Source organism: Sapajus apella, unplaced genomic scaffold (assembly GCF_009761245.1).
Source record: "Sapajus apella isolate SASKATOON/1434 unplaced genomic scaffold, GSC_monkey_1.0 scaffold54, whole genome shotgun sequence".
Lineage (NCBI taxonomy): Eukaryota > Metazoa > Chordata > Mammalia > Primates > Cebidae > Sapajus > Sapajus apella.
Window position 1 is genome coordinate 14,013,189 of NW_022436994.1, and position 22,448 is coordinate 14,035,636.

Genomic DNA, 22,448 nt, shown 5'->3' on the forward strand with positions numbered 1-22,448 from the left:
AATCCCAGGTACTAGGGAGGCTGAGGCAGAGAATTGTTTAAACCTGCAAGGCTTTAAACAAGGAGGTTGCAGTGAGCCAAGATCGTACCACTGCACTCCAGCCTGGGCAACAGAGTGTGACTCCATCTCAAAAAAAAAAGAAAGAAAGAAATGTGAAGTATTCAATCAAACCTGAAACCTCAACTACTCAGCATAAATTACCAGAATGCTGTGAAATGGAAACAAAGAACCAAGACTATGAACACTGAAGGTAGAACCAAGAAACACAAGACACAAAGAGAAGTATTACAGATAGAACAAGCTCCCAGATTAAAAAATAATAATAACAATAACGAATGAGGAGAAGATTTTTTTAAAGGGGGCCTGAAAATAAAGACAATGAGAGTTGGCTCCAAGGTGAGGGTAGTCACTGTAGGAAAACAGAAGAGGTCAACAAGAGTAGAGAACAATTTAGAAAAATCAAACCGAGTTTCAAAAGAAAAACTAAAATGAACAAACCTAAATTATGCTACAGGAAAGATACAGAAAACCGAGGTGGTAAAATCAGGATGATTTTCAAGACTTGGGTTCAAAATATATGTAGCCAATGAAAATTCTAAATTGGCTGCATTGATCCAGCAGAACCAAAAAAAGGATGGTCCCTGATTCTGTTCTTAATAATTAAAGATTATCTTTCATTGACCAAGATAGAGAACTGAAAGCAGCAGCAGAGCAATCGAAGCTAAGTTGATGCTTTGGTGAAAAGCAAAGTTTGAGGCCAGGCACAGTGGCTCATGCCTGTAATCCCAGCAGTTTGGGAGACTGAGGCAGGCGATCACCTGACATTAGGAGTTCAAGACCAGCCTGACCAATATGGTGAAACCCCATCTCTACTAAACATACAAAAATCAGCCAGGTGTGGTGGCGTGTGCCTGTAGTCCCAGCTACTCGGGAGGCTGAGACAGGAGAATTTCTTGAACCCAGGAGGCAGAGGTTGCAGTGAGCCAAGATCTTGTCACTACACTCCAGCCTGGGTAATAGAGCAAGACTCTGTCTCAAAATACATACATACATACGTAAGTAAAAAAGTACAAAATAAAGTTTGAGACTTGGTTCTCTAACCAAATAGCCATAAATTGTTCACAATTGGCCCTTGAACAACAGGGGTTTGAACTGTGCAAGTCCACCCCAGGCGGATTTTTTTCAACCAAACGTGGATGGAAAATACAGTATTCACCAGATGCAAAACCCATGCATACTGAGAGCCAATTTTTTGTATAAGCAGGTTCCATAGGGCCGACTGTGGGACTTGAATATTCACAGATTTTGGTATACGTGGAGGTTCTAGTAGAACCAATCCCCTGAATACGGAAGAATACTGTATATCTATTAGATTCAACTGTAAACCTTAACTAGTATGGCAAACAAGTTTTATCCCACATGATGAATCCAACATCAGGAGCATAGAAAATAACAACAGCTAAAACGTAACGAGTGCTGACTGTGGCAAGCACTCATCTATACATTTTATAGAGACTAACTCAATTCTAACAACAATCTTAGTAGGAACTATTAGGCTGGGCACAGTGGCTCACACCTGTAAATCTTAGCACTTTGGGAAGCTAAGATAGGCAGATCACTTGAGGTCAGGAGTTCAAGACCAGCCTGGCCAACAGGATGAAACCCCATCTCTACTAAAAACACAAAAATTAGCCAGGCATGGTAGTGCATGCCTGTAATTCCAGCTACTCTGGAGGCTGAGGCAAGAAAATTGGTTGAACCCAGGAGGGGGAGGTTGCACTGAGCCAAGATCATGCCATTGCCCTCCAGCCTGGGCAACAGAGAGAGACTCGGTATAAAAAAAAAAAAAAAAAAAAAAAAAAAAAAAAATGGCTGGGCACAGTGGCTCACGCCTGTAATCCCAGCACTTTGGGAGGCTGAGGCAGGCGGATCACCTGAGGTTGGAAGTTTGAGACCAGCCTGGCCAACATGGTGAAACCCTATCTCTACTAATGATACAAAACTTAGCTGGGCATGATAGCACACACCTCTAATCCCAGCTACTCAGGAGGCTGAAGCAGGAGAATCGCTTGAACCTGGAAGACAAAGGTTGCAGTGAGCTGAGATTGTGCCACTGCACTCCAGCCTGGGCAACAGAGTGAGACTCGGTAAGAAAGAAAAAAGAAAAAGAAAGAAAAAGAAAAAGAAAAAGAGAAGAGAAGAGAAGAGAAGAAGGAAGGTAGGTATTATTATTGCCTCCAGTTTACTGATGAAGAAACTGAAGCACAAAGAAATTATGTAACTTGTCTGAGGTCATATAGTAGTACAGTAAGTACAGAAGGCAGGATTCAAATCACATGTAAAGGTATCCAACCTTAATTTAACCACTGTGCCTTCTAGCTACTCAAAGAAAGATGCTGAGATACGTTTGGATATATTGGTTATCTAAGTAAGAGTTATAGAAAGATTGGACTCTCCAGTGATGTGACCCACATCCAGATGTCAGCTTTTCCCATATTAGCTGGGTAATCTTGGAGCATCACTTAGGCCCCAGGAAACTCAATTCCCTTTTATGTAAATGAGATTTCAATACTTCATTTACAAGGCAAATTCTGAGGATTAGAGGAGATAATGTAAGCAAAGGGTCCAAGCCCAGGATTTGATGCAGAGTAGGCACTCAGTCAATGGTAGCTAGCACCATAATTACACACAATATACAAGAAATTTAAGGCACACTACACTTACAAAGAAGTATACAAATCAAGATAAATACTTAAAAGGTATTTATTGCAAATGTACAGCTCATCCATAAAATTAAGCTTTAAAATACTTTTGCTCTGATGTTCCAATCCCTAATTATAACCTAGGTGGTGAGATGCCTTCTATATAGCATACTGTACCTCTTTGATGATTTTCACCCCTTTCGGATCCTTGATGTTAACAGCAATACTCTAAAAATTAAAATATATATCTATTATTTTGGTGACCGGTACACAAGAAGCCCAAGCCCCACCATTATGCAGTGGCAAACATGCACATGTATTCCCTGAATCTAACATAAAAAGTAAAAAATAATAATAATAATAAGTATGTTAAAATGCTACCATAAAACATTTTCTTTTCTTTTTTGTTTTTCAGACAGAGTCTTGCTCTGTCACCCAGGCTGGAATGCAGTGGCACAATCTTGGCTAACTGCAACCTCTGCCTTCAGAGTTCAAGCAATTCTCCTTCCTCAGTCTCCCCAGTCGCTGGGATTACAGGCACCCACCACCACACCTGGCTAATTTTTGTATTTTTAGTAGAGATGGGGTTTTGGAGTTTCACCATGTTGGCCAGGCTTGTTTGAAACTCCTGACCTTAGGTAATCCGCCTGCCTTAGCCTTCTAAAGTGCTAGGATTACAGACATGAGCCACTGAGCCTGGTCATAAAAGTTCTTCTTATTGCTGACAAGAAAGCCATTCATATCATAGATCTTCTTAAATTTATTTTATGCATGAGGAAATATTTAAATCATCTTACTGATTCTATTTATCATGAGGATATATGCTAACAAGGATTATGGCAGAAGTTTTTCAATTATAATACCGAGTGTTAGACAATTATTCCCTAAAAGAATAACAAATGTAAGCCATCGAATGATTTTTCTCTTTCATAAAATTATTTCCATTATAAATTCTTATGAAATGTTCTAAGTTACTTGGTAGATAAGAAAGAGTAGTAAAAAGCTCATTGTTTCTACTCGGTGAATGGTAAATGAATGGAAGTTTAATTTATTTGAAATATTAGTTACATCTTTAAAAAAAATAAAAGGAAGAAAAAACAAGCCACAATGATATCATCAGTTTTGCTGTTACAAGAGAATTACACAAAAAAAGCAAAAAAGGGAATGATATTCTTACTTTTTTATTTCGGTTAACACTGAGATAATATGTACTTTCTGTCCCCACGAAAGGTGGCCCCCAAGTTCGCGTATCATCACCAGCTCCTGAAAATAATAATATGAGCTATTAGTCTTTGGGGGGTTTTTTGAGATGGAGTCTTGCTCTGTTGCCTAGGCTGGAGTGCAAAGGTGTGATCTCTGCTCACTGCAAACTCCACCTCCTGGGTTCAGGTAATTCTCCTGCCTCCAGCCACCGCAGTAGCAGGGATTACAGGGGTGCACCACCACGCCTGGCTAATTTGTGTATTTTTAGTAGAGATAGGGTTTCACCACGTTGGCCAGCTGGTCTCGAACTTCTGGCCTCAAGCAATCTACCCGCTTCAGACTCCCAAAATGCTGGGATTGCAGATGTGGGATTACAAATCTAACACCATAAAAGATGGGGTATTTTATGATGGATATCTACTTCAAGTAATTCTGAACTGTATTCATGTCTGATTCAAAGACAACACTACGGAATTACAGAAAAAATGTTTTCTTTGCACAGAAAGCAACTATCAGAGAGTACAGATAAAACTAATTACTACATAGGTAGTTAAAGTATTTATCACTAGACCTCCACAAAGAGAGAATTGTGAATGTGGGATAAACTTTTAAACACAAATCATTTAAATGACATAACCAATTTGTTAGCCATTAGACTTTACCCATTAAACTTGAACAAGAAAAACAGATTTTTTTTCTTTTGAAAGGAAAAAAGCAAAAGCAACTCATTTACTTAAAACACACACACAAAAGACAGACATAATTCACAGGATAGAGGATAAAAGAAGCTCCATAGGCCAAGTGTGGTGGCTCACCCACACCTGTAATATTAGCACTTTGGGAAGCTGAGGTTGAAGGATCATTTGAGCCCAGGAGTTCAAGACTAGCATGTGCAACATAGAAAAACTCCATTTTTGCCCAAAAAAAAAAAAAAAAAAAAAAAAAATTAGTAAGGCTGGGTGCAGTGGCTCACAGACAGAGACTGTGTCTCAAAAAAAAAAAAATTAGCCAGGCACAGTTACACACAACTATGGTCCCAGCTAAGGTAGGAAGATTGCTTGAGCCCGGGAGGTCATGGCTACAATAAGTCATGATCACACGATGGCATCCAGCCTGGATAACAGGAGCTCCATCTCAGAAAAATAAAATAAAACAAGCTGTTTATAGGATGATGTAGCAGACATTTAAAAACATGGACTGTGCCCTTTAAGTGCTTATTGGAGAGAAAGGGCACATAACAATGACACTTTCCTTTCTGAGATGGAGTTTGGCTCTTGTTGCCCAGGCTGGGGTACAATGATGTGGTCTCAGCTCACTGCAACCTCTGCCTCCCAGGTTCAAGCAATTCTCCTGCCTCAGCCTTTCAAGTAGTTGGGATTATAGGTGTCCACCACCACGCCCCACTAATTTTTGTACTTTTAGTAGAGATGGGGTTTCACCATGTTGGTCAGGTTGGTCTTGAACTCCTGACCTCAGGTGATCTGCCCACCTTGGCCTCCCAAAATGTTGGGACTACAGGCATAAGCCACCACACCTGACCAACAATGCTTTTCTAAGCAACTTTTTTCAGTGACAGCTTGAACTAAACACCAAAATGCTAAGATGATACCAAATAAAAGTGAGAATTTTGTACACAGAATATATTTATTTGGTGAACAAAGGAGGAAGAAAGAACAGGAAAGATGTCACAGGAAAAACATAAAAACAAAAAATTGATCTTTAAGCTTAGGTGTTTCTCCCTCCAAAATCTTTAAAATTATAAAATGGGGAAATGTCTCTTGTATGGCCAGGAGTGGTAGGTCACACCTGTAATCCCAGCACTCTGAAAGGCTGAGACAGGAGTTCAAGACTAACCCAAACAACATAGCAAGACCCTGTCTCTACAAAAAAAAAAAAAAAAAAAAAAGTTTTATTATTATAGCTGGGCATGACATGCCTGGAGTCCCAGCTATTTGGGAGGTTGAGGTGGGAGAATTGTTCAAGACCCGTGGTTGGAGGCTACAGTGAGCTATGATCACACCACTGCACTCCAGCCTCGGTGACAGAGGGAAAAAATAAAAACAAACAAAAAAAATAGAAAAGAATGACTTAGGTTGGAATATTTGGGGTTTTTTTCTGATTGTTTGTTTTTGGACATGGTCTCACTCTGTCACGCAGGCTTGAGTGCAGTGGCATGATCTCAGTTCACTGAAACCTCCACCTCCCAAGTTCAAGCAATTATCCTGCCTCAGCTTCCCAAGTAGCTGGGACTACAGGTGTCTGCCACCACACCTGCCTCATTTTTGTATTTTTAGTAAAGATGGGGTTTCACCATGTTGACCAGGCTGGTCTCAAACTCCTGACCTTAAGTTATCTGCCTGCCTTGGCCTCCTAAATTGCTAGGATTACAGGCATGAGCTGCCTCACCTGGCCTTGGGTTCTTTTTTGCAGGAATTTGATTTTTTTTCCTTCTCTCCTTCTTCTGTACCCTATTTCTTCACTTTTATCCTCCTTTCTCCTGGCCTTCTCTTTATCCCACAGTGAGGGAGGGTAGTCAGGCCTAGGTTAATATCAGCCTCAACGGTAAAGCGAGGCAGGGGCTAAGGCAGGTCAGGATCAGAGCTAAGGGTCTGAATATTCCTTATTGGCTGTGTGCCCCTAAATAAGTTGCTTTACATCTCTGTGCCTCCATTTTCTGCTTTATAAATTATGAATAATACCATCAGCCTGTAGGGTTGTTGCAAAGATTAAATAAGCACAAGCAAAGCATTGAGAACTACGCCTGGCACTGTAGGTGTTGTTATCATCATTGTTATATGCTGTATCTCCACTTCTTTTTTTTTTTTTTTTTTTTTTTCAAACAGAGTCTTGCTCTGTTGCCCAGATTAGAGGGCAGTGGCGCAATCTCAGCTCACTGCAACCTCACTTCCTGGGTTTAAGTGATTCTCCTGCCTCAGCCTCCCAAGTAGCTGGGATTACAGGTGTCCACCAAACATGCCTGGCTAATTTTTTTTGCATTTTCAGTAGAGACGAGGTTTCACCATATTGGCCAGGCTGGTCTTGAACTCCTGACCTCAAGTGATCTTCGCTCCTTGGCCTCCCAAAGTGGTGGGATTACAGGTGTGAACCACTGCACCTAGCCTCAGCTTCTAACAAAAGGCCTCAGGTACGAAGAAGAAAATGGTTTGAGCCTTAGCACTTAGCACACATAAAGAGTAAAAAGAGATCATTAGTGTTAGTTCATAGGAAAACAAAAAATGGAGAAGAAAAAGACAATCCTTTCATCTTGATTCTCTCCTTATCCCACCTACAGGTACACTAAACCTGGGTACTTAGAGAATTACTTTAAAATATTTATTAGCTTGTTTCTATTTTTTAAAGAGAGAAATAGCTTTACCTGGTCTCTCCACTTTTATAACTTCTGCTCCAAGATCTCCTAAATTCATAGTAGCAAAAGGTCCTGCCAGGACTCTACAATGTTAACAATGATAAATAAATTATTACCATTGTGAAAATTTTTATGTTAATTATTTTCTTAACAACCCATCAACACAAACAAGCTCATGTAATGCTAGTAAGAATCAAAACAGTTAAAACTGCAATTTGGACATATGTAATAGGAGCTTTAAAAATACCCCCTTTGATCCTAGAATTCTTTTTCTAGAATTTTATCCTGAGGAAGAAATCAAAACTGAGGGAAACATTTGTGTACAAAGAAGCCTAGTTTATAATAGTGAAAGACTAGAGGATGATTATGTAATTTATGTGACATTGATATAATAAAATACTCTTATGTTTTTGTTGAATTTTGACTAACATAGGAAAATATTTAAAATATAACATTGTGTTTAAAATGTGGGTAAAACTGTAATTTCAATATGGTTCCAATTTTTGTTTCTTAAGATTACGCATAAATATAAGTTGGGAAAAGACAAATACTACACTAATTATCTCTTAGAATGATATTACAGGAATTTTCTTTTTTTTATGGTGAAAAGATACACATATATTTAGAATTAGCCAGCTGGACTCAGTTTAGATGATCCCAATTTTGTTGGCAACATCCAAAGAATCATAATCAGGATCCAGTCAAACATGTGCCTTCTCTCCATCAGGCCGAATCAGGGTGTTGACCTTGGCCACATCAATGTCATAGAGCTTCTTCACAGTCTGTTTGATCTGGTCTTGTTGGCTTTGACATCCACAGTGAACACAAACGTGTTGTCTTCTATCTTCTTCATTGCAGACTCAGTGGTCAGCAGAAACTTGATAGCATAGTGGTCCAGCTTGTTTCTCTTCAGAGCACTCTTCCAAGGATATTTGGGCTACCTCTGGAGTTGCAGTGCCTTGGGCACCCTGAAGGTGGGTGTTGTGTGGATCTTCTTTTTGTTGTGGCTGTGGACACCTTTCAACACTGCCTTCTTGGCCTTTAAAGCCTTCGCTTTGGCTTCGGCTTTAAGAGGGGCAGAAGCTTCCTTCTTTACTTTCAGCGCCATATTGTGAACATGTGAAAAGGCTTTTTTTTTTTTTTTTTTTTTTTTTTTGAGACAGAGTCTTGCTGTTTCACCCAGCCTGGAGTGCAATAGTAAGATCTCAGGTCACTGCAACCTCTGCCTCCGGGGTTCAAGTGATTCTCCCGCCTCAGCCTCCCAAGCAGCTGGGACTACAGGCGCCCACCACTATGACTGGCTAATTTTTGTATTTTAAGTAGAGACAGAGTTTCACCATGTTGGCCAGGCTGGTCTTGAACTCCTAATCTCAAGTGATCTGCCCACCTTAGCCTCCCAAAGTGCTGGGATTGCAGACATGAGCCACTGCACCCAGCCAGGAATTTTTCTTTTCTTATTTTCTTCTCTAAAATTTCAATATAAGCATATCAGTTCCTCTTAGAATTCAAAAAATTAAATGTTTTTGAGGAAAGGGAAAAACCCAATCACTAAAACATAGATAAACCAATACAAACCTTGTTAAATCCAGAATTTTTACACCTTCCAATGGCTTTATATTCTCCATATCTAGAAAGACACAGAAAATATTTCAAGATAATTGGTTACTAATTTTTACAAATTTTCACATACACCATTATAAGCTTGAAACAGATCACAAGGACTACAGTGATTCTTAGCATGGGAGTCCACAGACCACACAGCTCTAGTAAAGAATACTGGAAGCTCAACCAGATGCAGTGGCTCACGCCTATAATCCCAGCACTTTGGGAGGCCAAGGTAGGCAGATCACTGAGGTCAGAAGTTCGAGACCAGCCTGGCCAACATGGTGAAACCTCATCTCTACCAAAATACAAAAATTAGCTAGGCATGGTAGCACAAGCCTGTAATCCCAGTTACTCAGGAAGCTGAGGCAGGAGAATTTCATAAACCCAGAAGGCAGAGGTTGCAGTGAGCCAAGATCACACCATTGCACTCCAGCCTGGGTGACAAAGCAAGACTCCATCTGGAAAAAAAAAAAAAAAAAAAAAAGGAAAGTGATGTTCAGGGAGCAGAAGCAAGGTACAGAGACAGCCAGTTGAGTGAGTTACAGCTTAGCGTTTGCCTTATCAGAACAAGGTCTGAACAGCTGGTGGCCTATAAGCCTTTGAGGTCCGGCTGCTAGGACTGGCTGAGAGTCAGCAATTGTTTATTACTATTTTTGAGATGCGGTCTTGCTCTGTTGGCCAGGCCGGAGTGCAGTGGCACGATCTCAGCTCACTACAACCTCCACCTCCCGGGTTCAAACAATTCTCCTACCTCAGCCTCCCGAGTAGCCGGGATTACAGGCACCCGCCATCATGCCTGACTTTGTATTTTTGTGGAGAGGGTTTCACCATGTTGGCCAGGCTGGTCTTGAACTTCTGACCTCAGGTAATCTGCCTGCCTCGGCCTCCCAAAGTGCTGGGACTACAGGCAGCACACCCGCCTGAGAGTCAACAACTTTGTTATTGAAGTATATTCCTTAGATTTTCAGCTTGCTTACTTGCTAAATTTCGTTGTGGGTTTTAGGTAAAAACTCAAGTATGTGAGTATGGAGGCTTTCTTAGTCCAGACTTTAGTTTGATGAAACAGTATAATAATATAAATACTGAATAGTGATGTAACAAAATTTATTATTTGTCTACATGAGTTGGGTGGAAAATTTTTTAAAAATTAAGATTTGGAAGGATGTAAAGTACATGAATATTTGTTCAAATGGTAGCGAAAGAGAGCTAGTTTTTTGTCTGTTATGAAGACAGAGTCTCACTCTGTAGCCCAGGCTGGAGTATAGTGGTACGATCTCTGCTCACTGCAACCTTCACCTCCCAGTTCAAGGGATTCTCCTGCCTCAGCCTCCCAAGTAGATGAGATTACAGGTGCCCAACATGATGCCCTGCTAATTTTTGTATTTTTAGTAGAGACAGGGTTTCACCATGTTGGCCAGGCTGGTCTTGAACTCCTGACCTCAGGTAATCCACCAGACTAGGCCTCCCAAAATGCTGGCATTACAGGCATGAGTCACTGAGCCCAGCCTGAAAGCTAGTCTTTATAGTGCCTAAAAACAAAACAAAAGAATCGATAACATTATAATCAGGTTATTTAGCAATTTGGCAGTAAAAAACAAAAGAAACAACAAAAGAATTGAAATTTGTTGTTTCTGGGCAAAGGGAAGGGGCAGAAAGGCTCAAGGGGTTATTCTTTTTTATAATTAACATTGTAGAACTTCTGAACTTTTAAAACTAAGTGTACCTAAAACTTTGATTTTAAAAATTAAGAAATTAATAAATTATATTACATTCATGAACAGGGTGAAGTATCATTCTGTGTCTCTCCTGCTATATAGCCCCCTGCAATGCTTTGATAAATATTTCCACTCTGAAGCTTTTACTGACTTATTGTACACATGGCAGCAGCATTACAGAGGAATTACAGTTGATCCTCAGATTCTGTATGTAGGAATTTGACTACTCACTAATGGCAGCTCTGTCGCCCAGGCCGAAGTGCTCTACTAAAAATACAAAAAATTAGCTGGATGCGCTAGCATGTGACTGTAGTCCCAGCTACTCGGGAGGCTGAGGCAGGAGAATCACGTGAACCCGGGAGGCAGAGGTTGCAGTGAGCCAAGATCAAGCCACTGCACTCCAGCCTGGGCGACAGAGTAAGCCTCTGTCTCAAAAAAAAAAAAAAAAAAAAAAAAAAAATTCTCACCAGACTAGCAAACATTTAAAAGATAACTGACTATTCAATATGGCAAAAGTGGGTTGAAATGGGCACTTTCATATATTGTGGAATGTCAATCAATAACAGTCTTTTAGAAGAGCAATTGATACTTTCTATAATATTTTTAAATTTTTTTTTTTTTTTTACATTTCACTGAAAACTTTTTATTGGCCTTTTGGATAGAAATGGGAATTTATTTGCCAGGAAAATGACCTTTAATTAAGTTTTCCTGTTGGCAGAATTTAATTCACAGAAACATTCTACAAGTATGCTAAGACACAGGTATAAAAGTGTTCATAGCAGAAATTTTGTTTTGATTTTCTGCTGTGCTTTAGATGTCTTATAATCAGCTTCATTTATTTATTTATTTATTTGGAGAAAAGGTCTGGGCTTTGTTGCCCAGGCTGGAGTGCAGTGGCAGGAACATAGTTAGTTCACTGTAACCTTGACCTTCTGGGATCAAGCAATCCTCTCACCCGAGCCTCCTGAGTAGCTGAGGCTACAGGCATGAGCCACTGAGTCCAGCACCTAATTAACTTTATTGAAGAATGACTTACATATAATAATAATAATACATAATAAATTATAATATTCTTATCCAGGCATGGTGGCATGCCTGTTGCCCTACCTACTTGAGAAGCTGAAATGGGAGAATCACTTGAGCCCAGGAGTTCAAGGTTATAGTAAGCCATGATCACATCACTGCATTCCAGCCTGAGTGACAGAGCAATATCCTGTTTCTAAGAAAAATACTCACACACACATGCACAGAGTATATACATTGTATAAATTATGTTATATAAATAACAATATATATAATACATTATGTATAATTTATATGATAGACTCTATATTATTTCTATAAATACAATGAATTATACAATTAAGTAAATTTTGCCAGATGTATACACCTGTGAAATCACCTTCACAATCAAGAAAGAGAACTTTCCATCACCTAAAACTTTCCCCTGCCCTTTGCAAACTACCTCTCCCTCAATTTTCAGCTTCAGATATCCACTGCTCTCCTTTCTGTCACTATAATTTAATTTTCATTACTAGAGTTTTATATAAATGAAAAACAGTATGTACTTTTGTGTCTGGCTTCTCTCCTTAAGCATAATGGTTCTGAGATTCATCCATGTTGTTGCATTTTTATGAGTATATGCTACTATATGAATATACCACATTTGTTTATACACATTCAGCTGTTGATGGACATTGAGTTGGTTTTTAGGCTACAGTGAATCAAGATGCTATGAACATTTGTGTATAAATCTTTGTGAGAACATGTCTTCATTTCTCTTGTGTAAATACTTAGTGGAATAGCTGCGTTATATGGTAAGTGTATGTATAGCTTTTTTTAAGAAACTGCCAAAACAGATTTCTAAAATGCTTGCATCATATTGTATAAGAGTTCCATATGTTCCACATCCTTGAAACATAGGAATTGTTCATTTTTAATGTTGGCTGTTTGAATGGGTGTATAATGGTTTCTTGTTGTGGTTTTAATTTGTATCTCACTGATGACTAATGGTGTTGAATATCATTTCATGTAATAGTTGGCCATTTAATGAAGCAAAATCTTTTAAACTGAATTCATTTAATATCAGGTAATGGAATTTTACTTTTATTATCTGATAAGAAACTCAGAAAGGACTTCTAGAACATATTTAAGTCAAAATCAATGAATGAGTTTTAAATCGTTAACAGTCAGACTGCCTGGACTCAACTCCCTGCTCTACCACGTACAACCTGAGTGACATTGCGTGAGGTAACTCCACTTGTCAAAGCTTCCCTTTCCTCATGTGAAGCACCTGTCTCATAGAGTTTGCAAGTTTTAAATAAAATGTTGTTTAGTACACTCCCTGGCATAAAGTAAATGCTCACTAAATGTTTGCAATTATTTTTATTATACACACACACACACACACACACACACACACACACACACACACACACACATATATATATATATATATATATATATATATATAATTTTTTTGAGACAGAGTCTAGCTCTGTTGCCCAGGCTGAAGTGCAGAGGCACAATCTCAGCTCACTGCAATGGCACAATCTTGGCTCACTGCAACCTCCACCTCCCAGGTTCAAGTGATTCTCCTGCCTCAGCCTCCCGAGTAGCTGGTATTACAGGCATGTGCCACCACACCCAGCTAATTTTTTAATGTTTTTTGTAGAGACGGGGTTTCACCATGTTGGCCAGGCTGGTCTTGAACTCCTGATCTTAGGTGATCTGTCAGCTTCAGCCTCCCAAAGTGCTGGGATTATAGACATGAACCACCGCACCTGGCCTGCAATTGTTATTATTATCATCATTATCATATATGTATCACACAGTCACACGATCTATTAAAGCAAACAACTTCTTGTTTGAAAACAAGAAAAGATAAACATATGATTATTCTAAGGAACAGGAAAAAAATCACTTCTTAATGCACTATACTTAAAAAGGATATCTAGAGCCGTATTTTGCCTATTCGTGAAAGAACTGATGGGCTGGGTGGGAGTAGGGAATGATTACAAGGCATAAAACATTTGGAAAAGGCATAAATTGTAATGTAATTTGTTGAAATATATTGAGCAGCTTGTATATCTCTCTGTCTTCTTGGCCTCTAGTATGGAAAGCTATTACGATGATACAGCTGGTCACCCATGCAAAGAAGTATAATTATAACGAAGCTGCCATCAATTCTATGCTTGCCAAATCTGCTTGGTAGGACTCCCCTAGTACTTGGCTCTAGGGTTTCCATGACACAAATAAACTTGAGCAACACCAGAGCAGGGATAATTGACAGATGCCCACACAAGTGGCTCATCTGTGACAGGAATCATGGCATTCCTTCCCACCCGTACTAGCCAACTACTGAGATTAAAAAAATTTTTTAAAGGCCAAGTCACAAAACAAACTGCTCAAATAGCAATATGAAACAGAAACCTGTGATATACACCAAAATAATTTTTTAAATTTGATGACTTACAGAGAACTTAACCACCAGAACTTATGTGTGAGAAGGCAGAAAATGGGCCTCTCTTCAAAGCATTATCTCTTAATCTGCTGAAGCTTTATCTGTAATAGTTAGCATGATGTTTTCTTTCCAGCATGTGTCAGAAGTCATAGAAGAAGCTCTGTTCCTAACAATCCAGTTTGACAGGAAATTTTAGGATAGGAAGGCACCTGGAAAATTAGTACTCACTAGAAGACATTCCAGGGAAATTATAATTTGGGAGTCACCAGACAATGATTGTTTTCAATTTCCAAGTTCATGGGAAATAAGAAATGAGGTTTGTGGAAAAGGAGAGTAAAAGATCTTCACAGACTCAAGGAGGCTTCAATTTTATTCATCATGGAAATTCATGAGTGTGTATTGAAATAATTACAGATTAATTACTCTCTCATCATCATCCACTTTATTCCTCTTTAACACCACTACTCACAAAAGAATCACATCAAGATGATAATTTTTAGTTTTCTTTCTCTGAAATCTCCGGAGGCAGAGAGGACATGAATTTTCAGCATCAAATGCTTATGCAAAATAAAAAATAAAACAAGAATTCGCCTTCCAATTCAACTAATTAATATTAACTTCCTGAAGCCTCTGTTACATTAAGAAAGTAAACAAACAAGACACAGTAAAAACAGAAAAAAAAATCCTCAACTTTTGCAATTAATTTCCATGTTTTCTCTTTACATAAACAATTCAAGGGCCGGGCGTGGTGGCTCATGCCCATAATCCCAGCACTTTAGGGCGCCGAGGTGGGAGAATCACCTGAGGCCAGGAGTTCAAGACCATCCTGGCCAACATGGTGAAACCCAGCCTCTACTGAAAACACAAAAATTAGCCAGGTGTGATGGCACATGCCTGTAGTCCCAGCTATTGGGAGGCTGAAGCAGAAGAATTGCTCAAACCCAGGAGGCGGAGGTTGCAGTGAGATGAGATTGTGCCACTGCCCTCCAGCCTGGGTGACAGAGCTAGATTCTGTCTCAAAAAAAAAAAAAAATTCAATACAAAAAATTAAGAAAATAGAGCTAAAGAAAATTGACAAAATTGAAATCATTTATTTTGTAATCATTTAAAGGTAATAATTGGTAGTGTTTTGGATATAAATCCTCTCAGAGATAGACAAGTGGGTAGGTGCATACATACATAGGTAGGTAGATAGATGCACTATTTTGTTCAAAAAACTCTAATGTGCTAGATATTATATAATAACCTGTTGTTTTTGTTTTTGTTTTTTTTTTTTGAGATGGCATCTTGCTCTGTCGCCCAGGCTGGAGTGCAGTGGCACAATCTCAGCTCACTGCAACCTCCGCCTCCCAGGTTGGAGCGATTCTCCTGCCTCCGCCTCAGCCTCCTGAGTAGCTGGCGCTACAGACAAGTGCCACCATACCTGGTTAATTTTTTGTATTTTTAGTAGAGACGGGGTTTCACCGTGTTAGACAGGATGGTCTCTATCTCCTGACCACATGATCTGCCTACCTTAGCCTCTCAAAGTGCTGGGATTACAGGTGTGAGCAACTACCCACAACTAACACTACTATTTTAATTAAAACTTGAGAAATTTACAGAAAGTATGGTACAAAAAAGCCAGAAGAAAAGATTTGGAATCATGAGTAAAGCATGTCACAACCAAAGTACAAGTCAGTGCCAATCCCAAATCTCACTGTTCTTTCTATGTTTTCCAGCTTCTCTTGCAATTATGTTGGAGTCAAATGACTGGGATATTGCCAATGAAACACAGGCAAAAATAATAAAAGCTAGTTCCAACTCTGACCTTTAAAAACACCCCATGGAAGCCTCCAGGCCTCTACTCCCCTTAGAGCCCACAAATTTTAAATAGTATAGCTACATAGATAAGAAAGATGTTTTTATTGTAATGAGCTGCTGAGGTTGGGCTAATTTGTACTGCAGCACAACCCAACCACTCCTGCCCAATAAAGATGCCAGGCATCAGAGGCAGCGTGAGTTTTGAATGAGTTCACACTATCAACAACTAGGAAGTCTATTTCAGGGTAGACTGTTTTCACTGTCCTTTTAGTGGCAATCTTCAAAATTGGAATATGGAAACACTTCCCTAAGGCTGGGTGAGGTGACTCACGCCTGTAATCCCAACACTTTGGAAGGCCAAGGTGGGTGTATCACTTGGGCCCTGGAGTTTGAGACCAATCTGGGCAACATGGCAAGATGCCACCTCTACCAAAATAAAAACAAAATATAAAAATGATATCTGGGAACAATGATGCATACCTGTGGTCCCAGCTACTCAGGAGGCTGAGGCAGGAGGATCACTTGAGCCCAGCAAGTCAAGGCTGCAATGAGCTATGATTGCACCCCTGGACTCCAACCTGGGCAACAGAATAAGACCTTGTCTAATAAAAAGGGAAAAAATACTTGCCTAAGGGATACATGAATTGTTTCAATAAATCAATTTCCAGATTTTCAACTTCCATAGGTATTCTTTCCTACAATTGATCAACCTATAAATAAGCCTTTCTTCATGATAAGCCTTCTACTACGCAAAGGAAAGCAGATTCCTAACATATCCCAGCTCTTACTCTCACCTTAGTTTACAGTATAAAATTTACATAAGTGATGATAACTTTAAAATATCAACTTAAAATATGCAAAGAATTGCTTTTCCAATTTTAAGATTTGAAAATCACTAGGAATTGGTATGTGGAAGGGTGCAAAATGGTACCAATTTATAGATTTTATAAATCAATCTCCAGTTGTAGAATTCACAACCAAAGTAAACACGCCAAAGGAAAAAATTTCTTAGACGTTCAGGCTTCTTCAACTGGCCATCCTGAAGTTAACCATCCAGAGGATAGAAGGGACTGAACCAGAAACTTGAGGGAAAATGATCACTGCAAATTACTATTCAATGTAAGAATGCTCACAAGCCCAAAAGATTCCTGGAATTTCTCAGTGTTGGTGATGTGATTCTCCTAGAGAGAAGTAGTGCAAATAAGAAAAACATATCCCTTATCATTAAGATAAATACCTAATGTAGATGATGGGTTAATAGATGCAGCAAACCACCATGGCCTGTGTGTACTTATGTAACAAACCTGCATGTTCTGCAAAAGTACCCCAGAACTTAAAGTATAATAAACAAAATTTTTAAAAATAAATTTAAAATTTTTTTAAATAATAAATTTTTAAAAATGCATCTCTTTCTGGGGAAAACTGGCAAAGTAGTGCCCATCTAGGTTGGTTGATCAAACACCTTCATAGGTACTTGAGGAGAATTATAATTGTCACAGCAAAGAAAATATGCAGGGGGTGGGTGAAGACAGTGGGGTGTTGCAGTGTTAGACTGTGAATGCCAAGAGCCTCTTGACACAAAAATATATTAAGCCTTATTCCACAGAATATTTTAGATATTTAACTGGGAAGAATAGAAGGGAAAGGAAGAGGCAGCTTGGAAGAAATGTCGGGGCAGATATGTATGTGAGAGATAACTTGTTTTATGATTTGATTTTGTTTTTAACAGTTTCCAGTAAGCAACTCTGAAAAGCAAAAGAAATGTCTGGAGAGAAGTTTTGAAGTTTCTGTGGCCTGGACTATGGAATCTTCCCAGAGACTTCTCTTCAAGTAGTAAAGGTAAAAACTAGTCTTTAATGCTTTCAGAGTTTTTGGAGATGGACAAGGGGAAGCAAAGAACTTGCTTCCAATGACAGAGGCAGGCTTTAAAGTGGCCTAGCCATGTTCACATTACGAATTCCTTAAAACTCTTAATACATTATTAAATTGTCTACCAAAAAGGGTATATATATTACATACATGTGTGTGTATACACACACACACACACACATATATATATATCAGTATACTATAAAAATCATGTTTTCCATCATCCTCCATAACCCTAAACATAATCTCTTAGGTTTATGGGGTTTTTGTTTGTTTGCTGCCAACTTGACAGTTAAAAATTTGCATGTCACTATCATTTTAATTTGTATTTATTTAATGACTTCTGAAATTAAACATCTTTTAAATCTGCTCTTTTCATATCTTCTCTTACAAATTATTCTTGATATTAGTCCATATTTCTATATGCATATTTATCTTTCTCTTATAGGTTTATATGAATTATACATACACTAAGAATATTAACCTTTTATAAGTCATATTTAGTAAAAGCAATTTTTCCCTATCTGCTCTTCATTTTTCAAGGGTGTTTTAAAATTTCATGTTTTAAAAAACTCATTTTGGCCGCAGCACTTTAGAAGGCTGAGGGAGGCGGATCACCTGAGGTCAGGAGTTCAAAACCGGTCTGGCCAACATGGTGAAACCCAGTCTCTACTAAAAATACAAAAATTAGCCAGGCATGGTACCTGATGCCTATAATCCCAGCTACTCAGGAGGCTGGGGCAAAAGAATCACTTAAACCCAAGAGGTGAAGTTTGGAGTGAGCCGAGATTGCACCACTGCACTCTAGCCTGGGCAACAGAGTGGGACTCTATCTCGAAAGGAAAGAAGAAAGAAAGAAAGAGAGAGAGAGAAAGGAAGGAAAGGAAAGGAAAGAAGATCATTTATTTTATGGTTTCTGCCTTTGGTATTGTTTCAGGGTTTCCCAAGACCACCCACATTTTCAGTGATTTGCTAGGAGGATCCATAGGACTTAACATCTGGTTGTATTCAGAGCTAAGGTTTACTACAGCAAAATGACATATGACAGGACCAACAAGAGAAAAAGACACAGGTAGAGATGGAAAATATTCATGCCATGCAGAGTCTTCTTACATTCTTTCGCTCTGATAGAAGGCCACATCAAGCATGCTTCTTTCTCCAGCAACAACAAAAAAATAGATATAAAGACAATGTTTCTGTCCAGGGAAGTCTATTAGAGACTCAAAATCCAGGTTTTCACTGAAGACTATTTACATAGGCACTCTCTGCATACTATGTACCAAAATTGCAGACTCTCTCCCACAAGAAAGATAGGTGTTTACCTTCATTTAGACACAGAAACCATACCCCAAAATGAAGGCATCACAGCGGCCTCAGAAGTCAAAGTGTTTCTCTGACCTCCTGCCCTCCTGTCACTCAGTCCCATGCTCCTCTGAGGCTAGCTATAAAAACTAGAATCCCTCTTTCCCAAGAAGAGTCATAGAAACCAGACCTCTTTTCCCCAAGGCCAGCCACAAAACCTAAAATTATTACGCCAATTGTCTCTCTGCCATATCTGTGTAAAAACTGGCCATAAAGAAAGTATCTGGCTGGGCATGGTTGCTCACACCTATAATCCCAGCACTTTGGGAGGCCAAGGCAGGCAGATCACTTGAGCCCAGAAATTGGAGACCAGCCTGAGCAATATGAGGAAACCCTGTCTCTATAAAAAATACAAAAAAAAATTAGCCAAGCATGGTGGCACATGCCTCTAGTCCCAGCTACTCAGCAGGCTGAGGTAGGAGGATCACTTGGGCCAGTGAGGTCAAGGCTGCAGTGAGCTGTGATCATGCCACTGCACTGCATCCTAGGAGACAGAGCCAGATGCTGTCTCAAGAAATAAAATTTTTAAAAAAGATCTGTATTTTTCCTTGCTTTCTGTTTTCCTAAATATTTCACATTTTCTGCAAAACATATGCATCATTTGAACGATTGGAAAAATCCAAATATGTAAATGCTAGAAACTAAAAATTTTATTTACTCATTTTATTTGTTTATTTAAGACAGTTTTGCTCTCATTGTCCAGTCTGGAGTGCAATGGCATAATCATGACTCACTGCAACCTCCACTTCCCAGGTTGAAGCAATTCTCTTGCCTCAGCCTCCCGAGTAGCTGGGATTACAGGTATGTGACACCACATTTGCCTAATTTTGAATTTTTAATAGAGATGGGGTTTCCCCACGTTGGTCAGGCTGGTCTCGAACTCCCGACCTCAGGTGATCCACCTGCCTTGGCCTCCCAAAGTGCTGGGATTACAGGTATGAGCCACCACGCCAGGCCTACTCTCTTATTTATTTATTTATTTATTTAATGAGACAGAATCTCACTCTGTCACCCAGGCTGGAGTACAGCGGCATGATCTTGGCTCACTGCAACCTCTGCCTCCCACCAGGTTCAAGCAATTCTCCTCTCTCAGTCTCCCAAGTAGTTCGGCCTACAGGCAAACACCACCATGCCCAGCCAATTTTTATATTTTTAGTAGAGATGGGTTTCAACATGTTGGCCAGGCTGGTCTTAAACTCCTGACCTCAGGTGATCCACCTGTCTCGGCCTTCCAAAGTGCTAGGAATAGAGGCATGAACCACCATGCCCAGCCATATTTACTCATTTTTAAATAAACTTTTAGTCTTCGTATCTGAAAAACAATATTCATACTGTTATATTTTCTTCACATAGAAATAATCTGTCAGCAATTTTATTATTTCCATTAAAAACTTTTATAAGCATAAGTTAATGCATTAATACCTATGTTACACTTGGGTGAGGAATACTAGTCTACAAAGAAGTAAATATGTATAAAACATTTCTCCTGTGCTTGACTACCATGCATAATTGGAAATGAAAATACCGCTTTTTTTTTTTTTTTTTTTTTTTTTTTTTGAGATGGAGTCTTGCTCTGTCACCCAGGGTGGAGTGCAGTGGCCTACTTTCAGCTCACTGCAACCTCCGCCTCCCGGGTTCAAGCTGTTCTCCTGCCTCAGCCTCCCGAGTAGCTGGGATTACGGGCACGTGCCACCATCCCTGGCTAATTTTTGTATTTTTAGTAGAGAAAGGGTTTCACCATGTTGGCCAGGCTGGTCTCAAACTCTCTACCTCGTAATATGCCTGCTTTGGCCTCCCAAAGTGCTGGGATTATAGGTGTGAGCTACTGCACCCAGCCTGAAAAATATAACGATTTAATGAAGCAGCAGAAGTTGGCTCCCAGAAACCCTTGAAAACAAGCCACTTTTAATTTTTGCTTTTTCAATGAGATCATTATTTAAGTGAGAGTTAAGCAATCTACTGTGTTCAGTGCAGGTCTAACCCTATCAATGAGTGAGCTAATCACATCCTAGAGAAACATTTACTTTTCCACTATTAGTAGTCTTTAACATGAAACAGCTAACAATAAGCACCTCTATAAGGAAAACTGAGATAATCTGAAAAGTTTTAGGACTACTAAGGTAAATCTGAAACCTGAAGTATACATACAATCATTTCTGTGCAGAGAAATTACTAAGTATATCTTCTAAGAAGTGTTTCACATTATTACATTAAAAATATTTAAGTTTTTAATCTCTATATTTATTCATTCTGGTAACCTGAAAGTAAACACAAAGTTTCTGGAGCAGAGATCAGAGTTATAATTACTTAAGTCAAGAAATAACACCATTTCCCCATACCTAATACCCTATAAACAATGCAATAAAAACCCAATGATTGGTAAGGGTTGAACCACAGGAGAAGAATCCCAAAATTTTGAATCTGTAAATTTATACAGGATAACTGCCCAGCTGCCACCTTCGCCTAAGAAAGAGAAAAAAAGCTAATCTACCTTTGGTAAGCAAACTCTCCTTGGGAAGAAAAGGGGAAGATCCCTGAGTTCCTACCCTTTGGAACATAAATGTCTCCAGGAAAAGGTAAGATAAGCATTACTGGGTTTATAATCTTGGAATGTTTCCAGTGCTCTAGGTTTTATATCCCTTAAGTCATCTTTTAACTTCCAAAGCTTGTCCTTTAACCTAGGTTCTACTTTTCTATGCTCAGAAAGCCCTAACCATGCAGAAACATGAAAATATTTACCCATTTCTTTCTTTCCTTTTTTTTTTTTTTTTTTTTTTTTTGAGACAGAGACTTGCTCTGTCGCCCAGGCTGAAGTGCAGTGCTGCCATCCTGGCTCATTGCAATCTCTGCCTCCTGAGTTCAAGCGATTCTCCTGCCTCAGCCTCCTAAGTAGCTGGGATTAGAGGTGTGCACCAACATGCCTGGCTAATTTCTGTATTTTTAGTAGAGACAGGGGTCACCATGTTGGCCAAGCTGGTCTTGAACTCCTGACCTCAAGTGATCTGCCTGCCTTGGCCTCCCAAATTGCTGGGAATAGAGGCGTGAGCCACCATGCCCAGCCAATATCTGCTCCTTAATAATAATACATAGTAAATCTAACCATAGATTTCTATTTGCAGCACTTGTTAATCCCTGACACCTACCTAAAATAGTGGCTTTCAAATCTTTTCTGCAGAGCCTTGGGAATTCCTCAGTGGTGCCCTCAGAAGCCTCTTTAGTGGTGGTAAGTGGGAAGAGGGGTAGTTAAAATAGGAGTACAGTGAGCAAGGTTCTGGGACTCCAGTTCCTCCTTTGAATGCAGCCCATTTGCTCTTGTATATTGGGCTTCCAAGTGTAGTTTTTTTTAAGACAAGGCACTAAAG

At 39.3% G+C, this 22,448-nt stretch overlaps 1 protein-coding gene across 1 annotated transcript in view; it reads right to left on the bottom strand.

Moving 5' to 3' along the window:
• SUGCT (succinyl-CoA:glutarate-CoA transferase) overlaps positions 1–22,448 on the bottom strand; it is a 692,109-nt gene that overhangs the window by 663,240 nt on the left and 6,421 nt on the right. Inside the window, exons 2-5 of the mRNA XM_032244476.1 lie at positions 8,848–8,899; positions 7,282–7,355; positions 3,880–3,965; positions 2,880–2,930 (exon numbers count right to left, since the gene is read on the bottom strand). Of these exons, the coding sequence (XP_032100367.1) occupies positions 2,880–2,930; positions 3,880–3,965; positions 7,282–7,355; positions 8,848–8,899 (263 nt within the window). The remainder of the gene's footprint in view (positions 1–2,879; positions 2,931–3,879; positions 3,966–7,281; positions 7,356–8,847; positions 8,900–22,448) is intronic.